Source organism: Punica granatum, chromosome 5 (assembly GCF_007655135.1).
Source record: "Punica granatum isolate Tunisia-2019 chromosome 5, ASM765513v2, whole genome shotgun sequence".
In the NCBI taxonomy this organism is placed as follows: domain Eukaryota; kingdom Viridiplantae; phylum Streptophyta; class Magnoliopsida; order Myrtales; family Lythraceae; genus Punica; species Punica granatum.
Window position 1 is genome coordinate 10,887,150 of NC_045131.1, and position 15,024 is coordinate 10,902,173.

General features: G+C 37.6%; 1 protein-coding gene and 1 pseudogene across 1 annotated transcript; one reads left to right on the forward strand and one right to left on the reverse strand.

Moving 5' to 3' along the window:
- Nucleotides 1-311: 311 nt before the first annotated feature.
- Nucleotides 312-6,530, forward strand: LOC116208522 (AMSH-like ubiquitin thioesterase 3). The gene is given in 13 exon segments (XM_031542009.1): nt 312-1,305; nt 2,020-2,080; nt 2,324-2,424; nt 3,083-3,188; nt 3,268-3,314; nt 3,504-3,822; nt 3,963-4,052; nt 4,150-4,212; nt 4,886-4,928; nt 4,931-4,959; nt 5,293-5,355; nt 6,063-6,115; nt 6,186-6,530. Coding segments are annotated over 12 exon segments (1,101 nt in total). The 5' UTR covers nt 312-1,305; nt 2,020-2,068; the 3' UTR covers nt 6,361-6,530.
- A 4,721-nt stretch (nt 6,531-11,251) lies between these two features.
- On the reverse strand, nt 11,252-14,544 carry LOC116208521 (annotated as a pseudogene).
- Between the last annotated feature and the right edge of the window lie 480 nt (nt 14,545-15,024).

A 15,024-nucleotide genomic window follows, 5' to 3' on the forward strand; every position in this document is an offset into this window, starting at 1 on the left:
TTGACTCTTCCCAATTGCTTAATCTTAAGCTTGAAGATATCGCAATATGATCATGTACATGATGGATATACAGTAAAAATAGTAGCTATTTTGAGTTCGTTTTTTTTCTGGTAACGTTCCTTAACATAGTTGTTTCGTTTTTTCCTTTGAAAATCTCATTGTCCCATTCTTGTTCTTTATTCATCCTGTACATTTACGAGTCAGCAATGAGAGAGAACTAAGCACGGTAACTCAAAAGCCGGTCCTACTAGTGAAAAAGAAATATCGTTGGGCATAAAGAGGAGAAGATGCCTTTCTTGAATGAATACGGCACGGCATTCTCCTCGTCGGGATATTTCGATCTTTCTCTTCCTAAGAACTCCGTCTTTGTTTGTTATTGAAGCACATGTTCCTCTGTGAAATATGTCTTTCTTTGCTAGCTAATTGAAGAGAACATGTAAAAATATGATGATGCTATGCATTCTTTTCCGACTGGGGCCAACAATTCCTTTTTGTAATGGAAGTTCTCTTCTCCCTTCTGGACAACGCAGGCGCACTACTGTTTATGCATTGCGTCATTCGGAAGAAATTATAAGCTCTTTTTATCCATGTCAACTTTATTTCAGCACGAGCATATTTATTATCTCGATTTCACCAAAATAGTGGCGGAGGGAAAGCAAAAGCATAAAAACCCCTCGTAGTGGTGGATCGGAGTGGCATCGAGCCGGCAGTTCCACCCCTCGTAGTGCCGAATCGCTGATAATCTCCTCAAACAGGCGAGTTCTCTCTTTCCATCGCATGCCCCGTTTACTGCCCCGTCACCTGCGATTTTGCAAGGGAGTAGGAGCTTCTCAAGCTACTTAGGTCATCCAAGATGGTGGCTGTTGCTTCCTATCATTAGTATTACGCCGAGCTGAGAATGAAACGGGGCAGGTGTTTTGGTGCTAGTTTGTGCAGTAATAGACGAGATAGGTGACTGAATATGAATTCACGCTCGTGGTGATTGGAATGCTTGTTCTTATTGAATTTCATTTAATTCTTGAGCTACGGGTGTTGAATAGGAAAGATTGAGCGGCGGCCTAAGTGATCGGTCGGAATTTTGCTTGAATCGCACCAGCTTGAAGCCTTTCGTTGCTTGTAGGAGCTCAGTTGGAGCAGCCATGCGAGTAATAGTAGCTTCTGATGCAGCTCAAGGGCTCTTTTGATACCGAAGGAAAATTGTGGTGTTTTTGAGAGTGTATGTGTAAGCTAGGTTGTCGAGTAGTAGTGAGAGGTGCGAGCTACTGCTGGTTTAAGATGTGGCAGATGCTCTGATTCTGGATGAAGGTGATAGGATACTGACTAAAATATTATGTTGTTTTTGCAACTACTGTATTCTACTTATGAGGCAGCTAATTTAAACAAAGACAAACCTGTAAGTCAGAATTCTGTGAACCTGGTTTCCATTGTAACTGCCCAAGAATCTAGAAGATGATCTCTTTTCTGTTGTTTTATTTGAAAGATCTCTTATTTTTCTTTCTATGCAATTGGTGTTGAAAATGGAATTCTTCTTGTTATATGGACTTGCCATCGATAAAAAAATTATCCATTTGGAAGTAATGAATTTCATGTGGACTTATATAGCCATATCATACAGAAACTTGAATTATTTCATTGCCAACCAATAAATATGATAATAGTATCCCAACCCTGTCTTATATACCCTTTGCAAACTCTTGTTCTGCCATGATCCTAGGCTGTAGATGCTATAGAGAATGGCATGAAGTTATACCTCTTCATGTTATTCTCCTTTGGTGATCTCTGCCTGGGCTAGTACTCCCCTTGGATTCTATGTTGGGAGGAAAATAAAATGTCCAGCTTTCCGTCTTTTTTTAGATAAACACCCCCCGAGAGTCTTACTGGATCTTTTTACCTCTAAATCATTCTCTTCCTACATATAGAACATACTACCTAAATCGTTGCTGAGCATATGTGTGCGTTGGCATTGGAGCTGATGCATAGGTAATTCATTCGGCGTGCTGTACATTTAATTTTTATCAGGTTTTTTTCAGTGGATTGGTCCTCTGCTGCTGGAAGTTCTTTCTCAAGCATGGATAAGCGGGTAAGGACAAGAAGAAGCTAATCCTACTTATATATATATTATCATTTGTGACAGATTAAAAATGCAACATTAATGCCTAACAGTTATAGTTGATCTTTTTTCTTTTTCTCTAATCTTTTTGCACCAGTACGCTACATTTCCCTCGTTTGCAACGTAGTCTATATTCTGCTGTCTGTATCTTTTTAACTTTTCTGACTATCTCTCATTGCATTTGATCTGTCAATACATGATCTTGTACTGCAGCCTGCTGGCACAGCGTCTTCTTCTCTTCGGAGATATAGGAATGACCATTCTCAGATTTTATCATCAAATCCTGCCCAATTAGACAAGCAGTTCCAGAAGATGTGAGTAGATCTTTCGTTAATGTGCTCATCCATGTGGCACATAATTGGAAATAAGTAATTAGTTTATGTACATGATCTTATTGTTGACCAAATATAGTGGTTTCAAATTTCGTTTTCTGCACAATGCAGCCATTCAAAGAGGATATCTCTATACTACTCTGGCGATTTATTTCATAACACTACATCTTTCCGTTTTTTATATAGTTATTCTATCTTTTATGAGGAGTCTCAAAAAAGAACCCATGTTAGGCTATGTGGCAGAACCTAATCAATTGTAAATTATCTGGTTTTTCTCAAGAAAGTGAATTGCTATATTTAATGAAGAGTGATAATGTCAGTATATCCAGTACTATGAAGGAAGTGGGGCTTTACCTCGCGTTGGCAATTGACTTGTAGTCTAAATAGGCACCCTTCTAAGCGAACTTGTGAAAATGACAAATATGGCTTTAAGCAAGTAGTAAGCTTTTCTGTTGAAGGAGATGATGAATGTTATCTATTTTGGCTTTTTTCAAATTTTCCAGCCACCAATTTCCATTTTCGACTCAAACGAAAGAATACGAGGAGCTTTCTTTTTCTGCTAAGTTTGAGCTGACATATTTTGTAACTGCCACAATCAAGTTACATTGGAATAACTTGTAATCGTTGTTGATTTGTGCAGTTCTTTAAGTCTTCCCGCTCCGAGGCAGGAAACTTTGTCGAGACACTCAATTTTAGGCCCCAACGGTCTTCGGAGCCAGTGGCGAGGACCTAGTGCAGATATAAAGGTAACCTTCCTAGACATTTCAAATTTCTCCTTTTTCTTGCGTTTATATATTGATCTGCAATACTGCGGGAAAAAAACAGGTTCACTATCCAAGCAGTCTAGACTTTACTTCTAAAGAAGATTCATGGTAAGTGCTTGCCTTAGTTTTTCTTTTGATCTTCACTTCCATTTCTGCACAATAATTGTTATGAATTTTTCATTATCTGAATTCTGAAGCATTTGAATTTGGAACTTTTTATATTGATTTAATTTTATTTTTTTTCATTTCTCCTGATAATATGATTGCTTTGAACTCTTCTATTGGTGTCATATACAGCAATAGCCTTGGTCAGCCCGATTCCATGGCTATGAGAGATGCTGGTCAAGGAGCTGCAAGAACAGCAATGGAGTCTGTCCTTTCCTTGGATGATGGAAAGTGGTCACATCCTGCTGAAGAATCCTTACCTGCACTAATCAATGAAGTGCAGGAAGATCCTTTCAAGCTTGTCAGCATCAAGCAACCTTCTCCTCCTCCTTTTCTTGCACGGTTGCAGCAAGGATCTGCTCCTATTCCTCCATCTCAAGTGGCAGACCCGAGACCTGGGCCTGCAAAACCTTTTCAGCATACTCCAGATTCCTACCAGCATTTACATGTTGTCGGTTTCCCTCTGCTGTCATTATCCTGGCTAATCTTGTTAGAGCTGTTTTCCAATTTTTACTACTTTTAGTGTTTATGGCATGTGGAAATTATCAAGTACTGACAAATTTAATCCTTACTAGCTCCTTTTCGATGCAGCCTGTGAATATGATGGAAGATTTCTTGAGGTTAGCCCGTGCAAACACAGCAAAAAACTTGGAAACTTGTGGGGTCCTTGCAGGTTCATTGGTAAGAAAAACTAGAATTTTCAAACAATGTGGTCCACTTTCTTTTGATAAAGCTGACATTGTGAGGAGATGTTGATTCTCTTATGCTTATTATGTAGAAAAACAGGGTTTTCCACATCACCACACTTATTATTCCAAAGCAAGAGTCAACCTCAGATTCGGTATGTTTCAGCCTTATTAATCTTAAGCATAGATGAGTGCTCTCTCTTCTAATTTCTCATTTGTTAGGATCATATTGTCCTTTGGTGATCTTATGCTGTCTAAATCAAACTCCATTTAGACCAAACGATTAATGAGAGGAATACTGGAATTGAATTGAAGGTGGTGGAAGAACAAATCAAGAAGCTCAAGTTAATTTGATCTGTTCCTTAAAAGCATGCGCCTCTTGGATACTTTCGCCTGCATTAATGATTAAACGCAGAAATTAAGTGTCCATATCATGGTTGCAGACTTGGTACTACTCAATGTCATCATTCTATTTGGTTTGCACAACCAAAAAATTATTCCATGTGTCTACAAGAAGATAAAAAAATACGGGATTGTATAAAAGTTATATCCAAAAAAATATGAAAATACCCTCTGGTGTGGAGGGAATTGCATGCATAGAAATTCGAAAAATAATTGATCTAATTCGAGTCATAATCTATATTGGATTCCCAAAACTATGGACTGATACGATAAACTGGCGACCAATTCAGTATACACTGTCTTGCCAATGATTTTGAACTTTTTTTTTTCCTTCTACTTATGACATTATAACTCGTTGGTTCTGTTGAATGCATGTACATCTTTACCAGACTAATTTTTGTGCACCTGTTTTATCTCTTTGTCCAGTGTCAGACATTAAATGAAGAAGAAATTTTTGAAATTCAAGATAGGCTATACTTTTCCCTCTCGGATGGATTCGTGTAAGTGTTTCTTAACAGCCATAACCGCAGGTTTGCCTGAAATTACCTAATAAATTTAACTGGGGGATCATCACCGTTCTAGTCCTTCTAATGTATGGTCTTTATTTTCTCTTGGGTCTTTTTCTCTGTATCTACTCTAGCTTAGAGAAACTACTTGCGTGTCGTGTTTCATGGTCCAGTTGCAAAACTATGTTCTTGCACATTTGACTTACCATCCTCTGAATGATCATTGATTCGTCGAACCCTGACTTCGTTTTGCATCTACCTGAGTTAGACTTCTTTATGTTTTTGTAATTGGAACAAATCATTGCTGACCCACACTACAATTTTCAGACCCACCCTTCACAGACCTGCTTCATGTCATCAGTCGATCTGCACACACATTATTCTTATCAGGTAATCATGCCTTTTCCCCCTCTTTCAAGGCATATCATATATATATATATATATATATATATATTCTAGTTCTGCTATCTGTTCGAATCGCTGGTAATTTGTGTCCTAATGTTCTCTCTTTTAAGAAAAGCTGCCTTTTGCATTGGTGAAGTTTAAGAGAGGTGATTTAAGCAAATGGGAGAAATTAAAAGAAAAGCTAAAGTAAGAGTATCATCTTGTACTTTGGGAATCAAGAATGAGGGATTCCGTGAATTTAATTTGCGGTTATCAGCTTTACGCCAAAATTAGGGAACGAAGTTGTCAGCGCATGCCTTGCCGCAGAGAGTCTTCACTTAATGATGCTTTCAAATTATGTTGTTCACATACCATGATACTTGTGAATGACGGATGACTCGTTTATTTCCCATCAGAAGCTGATGGTACTGCTCCAGTTTCGTTGTCAGAAACTGGGAAAAAACTGCACTTTTCTTTTCTTGTGAAGTGCGTGTCCAACACACTTTAGCAGTCACAGTGATACCCTGACTATGTCGTTTTTGTGTCTGAAACATTTGGAAGAGCATAATTGGATTGGGGCAAGATACACGAATAGAACTTTCAGAAGTATCGAGATTGAAGGATCCTTGATGACTGATCCATGAATGCTGCTGCATTTGTAGCTTTTGATTAGTAGTTCTTATGTTCGTTTTGTTTTGTGGCCTCTTGTCCAGATCATGTTACCAGAAGCAGTTGCCATCGTAATGGCGCCAACAGATACATCCAGGTATGAATTCATTGGTTTATTAACGACCATCAAACACAACCTGACGTGCCATGGCGCTTTGTTTTTGCAGCCCCCATGGAATTTTCCATCTCTCCGATCCAAGTGGTGTGAATGTGATTTGTAATTGTCAGGAACGCGGGTTTCACCCATACGAGGAGCCCTCGGACGGGAGCCCAATTTACGAGCACTGTTCCCATGTGTATATGAACTCCAAGTTGAAGTTCGAAATTGTTGATCTCTGGTAATGCCAGAGAATTTTCACCTTGTATGGAGCGGTTGCGGAACACGCTCTATGCAGGAAAGATTCGGGAACAATTTCCCTTTCCTAAGTGAGTGTAAATGTTATAATCTTGTATTTTTAACAGTACATAGAGGAAAATGAAATAGAGGAACTACGTCGGCTTAATTTTCATTTCGATGATGAACTTTACGAATAGATATCACAAGCGTATAGATCTCTGTGAAGATTCATGGAATGCGTGTAGAATCGTTACTCCCAAAACCAGTCAACCATATACCTATACATCTAGAGCGCGTGTCAGATTTAAATCTAACTTGTAAATTTTATTGACGGTCTTATTTTAAAAAATAAATTCTAATATATTGCCAATGATAATTTTTCAAAGAGATTTGTACTTTTTTAAAATATGTGTGAATAATTGACGAAGATTAAAAATGACATTGGTTCAAATCATTAACGGGCCGTTTGGATTCAGAGTTAAAGTTATTTTGATTTTGATTTTGATTTTGATTGTGGAAAAAGACAAATGAGATGTAGTTATAAATTTGACTTGGGAAACGTGTGTTTTTGTTGTGTAGTGTGTTGAGTTAAAGTTAAAGTTAAAGTTAAAATCAAATTTCGAAAAAACAAACGGGGCATAAATAATAGTAATAATCAGTCAAAGAAAAATAAGAAAGAGATGATGTCCATCCTTGGAGATAGAAGCAGAAGAGAGGGGAGAAATGGGGGAGAGAGAGGATGAGAGAAATAACAATTTTCAAAGTACCTCACCCTTATGAATAAAAGTATTACGATATAACTAAAAGTACTACACTTGTCACGGTAAGTTACCATATAAAATTTCTAGAATTGTATATACAAAAAAAAGATGTAAACATTATTATTTTAAACTGTATATTCATCTAATTTATTAAAAGAGACAAATTATTCTAGAACGAGGTAAATTTTGCTGTTAACCATATTAGATTTGCTCATGGTGGTGCCATATGGCATATGAAGTGGCCCCAAATATTTTTCTAACAAGAAAACATTTTGAATCTTTTTTTTTATAAAAACTCTAATTAGCGTTTTTGATGGAGGAAGAAATGGGGTGGCCGGCAATGGGGGCCTCGCCGGCTGCCACCATCTCCTCAATTGAAGTCGCTGATGACCCCACAGGGGCTGTAGTGGCCTTCGGCGAGGCCCCGCAAGGGTTGTAATGGCCTCCGGCGAGGCCCCACAGCTCGAATTAAAAAGAAAAAAGGCTTATCATGAAATTGAAAAGGGAGATAAAGGTTGGCAATGGGTGTATCCTGATCGCTACCACCTCCGCAATTGGTGTCATTGGCGACCCCAATTAGGATGGTGGTCATTGGCGAGGCCTCTATTTCTTACCCCTTCTCCATTTCCCTTTCAATTTCAACCATAATTTTTTTTCTTCTAAATTCAGGCAGTGGGTCCTTGCCGACGACCGTCATTCCCCTAATTGAGGTGGTTGATGACTTCAATAGTTTTGGATGAGTTGTGAAATTATTGATATTTGCAATTTTATGTTGCTTTGCTTGACACTTGACGCTACTCATTGTATGTCACATTATCAAACAACTCAAATCTAAAAAAATCAAAATAAAAAATAAAAGGAGACAAATTATAAAGAAAACTATCAAGGTGGCTTGATGGCTTCGATAGCTCTCGAGCTCGGAATTATTTCTGAATTGAATGGTAAATTAAGATTAAAACTATTTTTAATAAGTTAAGAATTTAAGGTTATTAAATCATTTGAACAATTTTTATAAATTAACTAAATGAAATTTACTTCAATTTATTGAGTTTAATTATAATTTTAAAATTAATGAAACTTTTCTTTTTCACATTAACTTTTTATGGTCATTTTTTTACACATTCATATACATATATTTATGTGTACGAGAGCGCGCATGCACACATATAATCTAGTATCTACAAGTAGAAAGGAAAAATTATTAAAAAAAAAAATCATTCTTATGTACTTGTCTAATATTTCTCATATTAAAATTTCTTAATTTCTTAATTTTAAAATTACATTTTTCTTAAATTCATTTTTATATTTCCATTCATTTTAGTAATAATTAATTTGAAAATGTTATAAAGAAATTATAGTTATTTTAAAATTTTGATTTTTGGGTGAAAAAGGATTTTTTAAAAATCAATTAATGGAAGTAAATAAAAAATATTAAATTTATCTTCTAAAAAAAGATTTTTTAAAAATTTTAGATGATATGGCATGATAAAAATCCTATTTTCTCCGTTTTAGAGTTTTAAAATTTTTATGATAATTTTAAAAAAAAAATTATTTTTAATTTAAAATATATTTTTTGACAAGTAGAGTAAATAGAATATTTTTAATTTTCAGATAAGATATTGTCTATTACACAATATTTAATATAATAAATCGTGAATATTTAGATTTTAAAAATAAAAAATATTTTTTATAAGATATTGACATAACAGTGTATTTTTTTGAAAGTTAGAAGTTTTTATTCTCTATAAAATAATAGAGATCCTAAACTTTTTATTTAAGACAAAAATATAATATCTAATCACATAAATTTCAGTGTTAAAATAAGTATAAACTAATATATGTTTATATATAGTATAAATGTATTTATATATATTTCTCTAGATAATATATAATAGCCCGACTATCTCTCATATAACTAATTTTTGAATTTAAAATTGAATGAAATATCTTTATTAGGTTAGGTATTGATATAATAAGATATTTTTGAAAAATTTTAGAAGATTACCCTATACATAATATTTGATAATCCCGATTTTTTTATTTAGCATAAAATTAATATCTAATCAAAACGATATTAATATAATATCAAAAAAAATATATATATATATATATTTATACTTATATTTGTATATGATGAATAACTATATATTTTTACTTACTTTATTGGTAAAGTTCAATAAACATCAATCATATATATCCAATAAATATATAATATATTTTTATTGATTTGTAAATTACTATTTATATCAATAATTAGGCCTGTTTGGTTTCGCAACGAAATTTTAAAATCACAACTCTAACTTAATTATACTCACAACAAAACAAAATAATTCATACAAAGTTAAAGAGTGGACCCCATTTATATTACTATTTTTTAACAATAAAACAAAATAATTCATACAAAGTCAAAGGGTGGACTCAATTTATACCACTCTTTTTCAAAATCAAAATCTGATTTTAAAATCTTACTATGAAACCAAACGCAGCATATATATTTTTCATTAAGAATAACTAATAACTATATATTTTACATACTTTATTGTTCGAAATAAATAAATAAATATATATATGATATAAAATACAGTTGACAAATCACATTCTAACCACGGTTTTACCCATAGTAATCTTCAGAAGAGGCATGGATTTCAACTTCGGGGATGCGTTCAATAAGGGGGAAATAATAATCTCGACTTCCACCACCACCACCACCGCCTTCCTTTGAGCATCTCTTCACCAGATCTTCTGTGCACCCTTCGATGTAAAGAATAAGGAGGGAGGCTGGGAGTCCTTCGCGTGGCAACAACTTGAGCTTCGGAGACCCCTGAATGGATAAGCATAGAAGAGAAGTGAGGTGGCTTTGCATCCCACTGGATATAGTCACCAGATTCTCTTGATTCAGGACTAGAAGGTAAAGGAGGCTGGGAGGGAGCACGTGCCAGCCTCCTTTATCTTGTCCCGGTCCCTCATCTTCTTCTTCTTCTTCATGATCTGGTGGTGGAGGAAATGAATTCGTCCCTACGAGGCACCCTATCTTCCCACTAATCGTCAACCTCCGTAAGGCAGCGGTTCGCTTCAAGCCCCACTTGGACATGGGCTGATTCAGATTCTCGCACTCACTGACAGCGAGAACCTCCAGGTTAGGTGGCAGGCCCTCCCCTGGGAAGGACGCGATACCCGTACAATTTCGGATATCTAGTCCTCGCACATATCGCATCCATGCGTTCAACTTCCAATTCCTTCAGCTGAGGCAGAACCCCAAGCGATGGTAGCATCTTCGTCTTTCCGCAATTACACAACCTCAAGCGTTCTAATTGAACAAATGAGGGACCTCCGATCCAAGAAGGCAACTTTGTACCTCCGTAACCATCAATCTCGAGGTTCTTTATGCTAGCATGAGGTTGAAGACAATCGAGGATCTGCATTTGACTTTCTGCATCTCTTCCACTAGCAGGGCCTTCATCCTCCTCCTCCTCGTCATCCTCCTCCTCCTCCTCCTCGTCCTCCCACCTCAAAATCAAAGAAGTCAACCCTGTCTTAGCATTCAAAGCAGCTTCCCTTGCATCTCCGACTTCTCCCACATTACACAAACCTTCAATTGTAAGCTCCTCTCGAAGGAACTGCAGGTCTTTCAATTCTTTAAGCTTTGGTCCATCGTCACCCCCAACAATGAATTTTGGGAGTATCTCCAGCTTAACCAAACTGCCGATCCCTCTTGGCATCTTCTTTAATGATGGGGTTCCCCTAATATCGACACACCTCAGGTTAATTAGCTTGTTGATCCAACTCGGCAATTCCACCAATTCTCCACAGTATTGCAGTATCAAGGCCTCTAAGTTGCATAGAGTAGACATGGAACTAGGAAGGCACTTTATAGGACTTCCCGAAAGATTAAGATAACGTAAATGCCTCAAAACTCCCAATGCAATTCGGTACTTCTTTAATTCGATAACTGCATAAAGAAAGGACCCTTAAAATCTTCTGGTTCTGAAGGACATCATCTATCACCTTGCCAGCGATATTATTTGATGAATAAACACGGCCTAGTGCTAGGAAGGTTCGCAATCATCCCCTTAGGCAATGAAATCCGTCAAACCTGCCTTCTACCTCGTGAAGGTGGGCAATAAGTGACAGGTGCCGTACCTTTTCGAGACTTTTTTTTCTCTTTATGCAATTGACCTTCCCCTAAACTCAAGCAGGACTCACCCGCAATTGACGCTGCTAGGTCGTTCAAGAGATCATGCATCACAAACAACGAGTTGCTTTGGCTAGATGGCTGAAAGAGTGATCTACTCAATAGTTCGTCGAAATATTTCAGGCCAAGATCTCGCATGCTTCCCTCTTGATGGCCCGCACTACAAGAAAATACATTTACATGAGGAGTTATCACTGAAGATCAGATGTCTACCGAAAAAATTGGGAATTGCCACCAATTAAAACAACTCATTGACGAAATTTTAAAATAATCATAAATTAGGAATATTTTTTTTTCCGGCCTAAAACAGGACTTGTCACACAAGATTTTTGTTGCTAAAAATCTGTGTAAACTTTGGTGCCACGATGTACTTTGGCGCCAAATACTCCACTCTCTTGTAATTATAGATAGATAAATCAAATATTTATCGCTAATTATATTGTATTTTCGTGACTTGTTTATGTTTTCACCATTAATCAACAAATTATTAGTTTAGTGGTAAATAGTTTTAACCTCCTAAGGAGGAGAGTACACGTTTGAGTATCTCGAGAAGTGTACTTGCTGGGAAATGGAACAATTTTTAATGCTAAATTTACCGGAATATCGAGAATAATGTCTTCCACAATTTTATCCAGGACATGCATTTACCTTCAAGACAAGTAACTCATTTAGAAAATTATTATAACTAAAAGATAGAATTTTTTAAATATAATTTCAGCGAAAAGTTATTTGACTGTGTCCAACAATAAAGCCGTAGCAATTCATTACTCATTTTCAACCAGAGAGATGAAAACCTATGACCTTAAGGGACACGTGGTGAGAATTCATTGCATGTGCCGTTTGTGTTTGTTCTTTGGGGAGACTTGGTACGTGATCAATTCCGCTAATGATTTCTTGGGGAACCGTGATCAAGAGGTAATTCGAATTTATTATCGGATCAATATATATCGGATTTATAATGCGGGTCATATTCCCCAACACTAAGACTTAGTAGAGCCTGGATATGTTACTTATTTCTTTATCTCATTTTGTCAACATTGCTTTATATACCTGAAGGAATCTTTTATTATACAGGAATAGCATGTTTGGGTTCTAATCCAAAAAAGGTTTCAAGCAACGATTGGAAGTTGAATTGATATACGAAGAGGAAAACTAACCGAGATTTCAAATGTACATCAAATGTCGCGCTACATGTACGGGCGCAAATTCTAGTGTAATATAAAGAGAGCATACAGATACGTCGTGAAAATTATGATGAAAATCATGGTCAATATATAACTAAAATAAGCAAAAAAAAATACTTAAAATAATCTATATTTGTTTTCATAAATTTTCTGAAACAAGAATAATTTAGAACATAACCTTTTATTATGAACACTTGTATTATATATATGCTCAAGATTGAAAATTTCGAAATCATTTCACAAAAATATTTCATAAATATTTCGACTTGCCATACCAAGTCGTCCTTTTTGAATTCGTAGTCCTTGTGGAATACAGCGCAATACGCAAAGCATCGCTTCAAGTCCGAAGGGAGATAGAAGTAGCTGAGCTTCAAAGCCTGAGGAACCCCATTAGTCTCTTCTGGAAGATCCCATATCTTACTCTCTGCTATGGCTGTCCACTCGTTCAGTTCATCTTTTGATCTGAGCACACCCCCAACAGTCTTTGCTGCTAAAGGCAAGCCTGCACATTTCGCAGCAATCTTCTCGCCCGCAGGCTTCAGATCAGGGTGATTATCGAAGTTGAACGCACCAAGCGCATGGTAAGCCAGTAAAGCCTCACAATCATCGGGGGAAAGCATACCCAATGGGTGCGCTCGGTCGGTCCTGCTCTTCATGGTGGATGCAACAGTCTGATTTCGAGTTGTGACGATGATCTTACTCCCTTTCGCTCCGCCGGACTCGAACGGTCTTCGAAGGAGAGTCCACCTCTCATAGTTTTCATTCCACACGTCGTCCAAAACAATCAGGAATTTCTTTCCCGAGAGGTTCCTCTGCAGTTCAACTTGGAGGGCATTCAAATCCTTCCCCTCGTGAGCAGGAGCTCCTCCAGCAACTCATCGGACTGCAAGATCGTCTTTGTTACAGCAAGCATGTCGAACTCATCGGAGACACAGGCCCACCCTCTCACATGGAAGGTTTCCTTCACCTTCTCATCATTATAGACCCACTGAGCGAGAGTCGTCTTGCCTACCCCTCCCATCCCGACGATAGGAATCACAGAGAGATCCTCACTTTCAGCCGTCACCAAGTCTAGGATAGCCTTTTTGGCTTCCTCCCTCCCGACAATGAAGGGCTCGGCCAAAGAAGTGCTGGGCAATCTTCTCTGGTGGCTAGTTCCATAAATCCTCGCTCCGCTGCCCTCCCTCAATGCGAGTGTTTCCTTCCGACGCATGATGTCAGCCAATCTATCATCAATCTCTTTGACCTTAGATCCCATCTTGTGCTTGAACACGAGTCTTCTGGGGCTCAAATTACGAGTGATACATCCAGGGAGCAGAAGATTGCACAGCTTGCTCGAAGAAGCACCGGCCTTATCTAACAGCTTGCGGAGCGCCTCCTCGGTGGCGAACTCGTCTAGCAGGTCATCCACGTCGTAAGCCAAGTCCCTGAGGTCGTCCAGCCAAGGGGTGACCCTGGTCTCTCCACCCATGGCTCGGTCCTCGGCATCTTCCAGTACGATGTTAATGTCCTGCAGGTTCCTCTCCCACCTCTTGAGCCGAGAACGGAGCTTCTCCCGCCGGGCAAAGTTGAGCAGCTCGGGAGAGGCCAATTTTTCGAACAGCACCTGAAGGAAAGCGCCTAACAGCACCTCGGCCATGATCAAACTCAGGAAGTATACCTGTTTGTGTGTAGGAAGAAATCAAGTTATGGGGAGCAGAGAAGTAGAAGAAGCTGTTGGCAGATTTAATTATATAGTTGGAGGCACAAACCAATTACCAATGCTTATGATTGACTCTTCCCAATTGCTTAATCTTAAGCTTGAAGATATCGCAATATGATCATGTACATGATGGATATACAGTAAAAATAGCAGCTATTTTGAAATCTTGTTGGACATAAAGAGGAGAATATGCCTTTCTTGAATGAATACTGCACGGCATTCTCCTCGGTCGGGGAATTTCGATCTTTCTTTTCCTAAGAACTCTGGCTTTGTTTGTTATTGAAGCATATGTTCCTCTGTGAAATATGCCTTTCTTTGCTAGCTAATCGAAGAGAACATGTAAAAATATGATGATGCTATGCATTCTTTTCCGACTGGGGCCAACAATTCCTTTTGTAATGGAACATCTCTTTTCCCTTCTGGACAACACAGGCGCACTACTGTCTATGCTTTACGTAATTCGGAAGAAATTATAAGCTCTTTTTATCCACATCAACTTTATTTCAGCATGAGCATATTTATTATCGATTTCACCAAAAGAATTGGCCTAGCTAATTACGATATGTTTCCTCAACCGAAACCCTAACCGTGAGAAATTCTTCTATGATCTTACCTTGTCATATAGTCTCTGTTGGACTCCCTTGCCCTGTTGGGCCTGGGCACAGGGACAAACCTAGGAATTTGGTCCAACGGGAGTGAAATTCAATGGAAGGTTTGTTACAGTGATTTAAAGTAATTCCAATCGGAGACGTTGATGGTTCCATATGGACCATTAGCAACAACAGATGCTCCCATTCCCTAATATCATAATCAAATCGATAATAGAATAA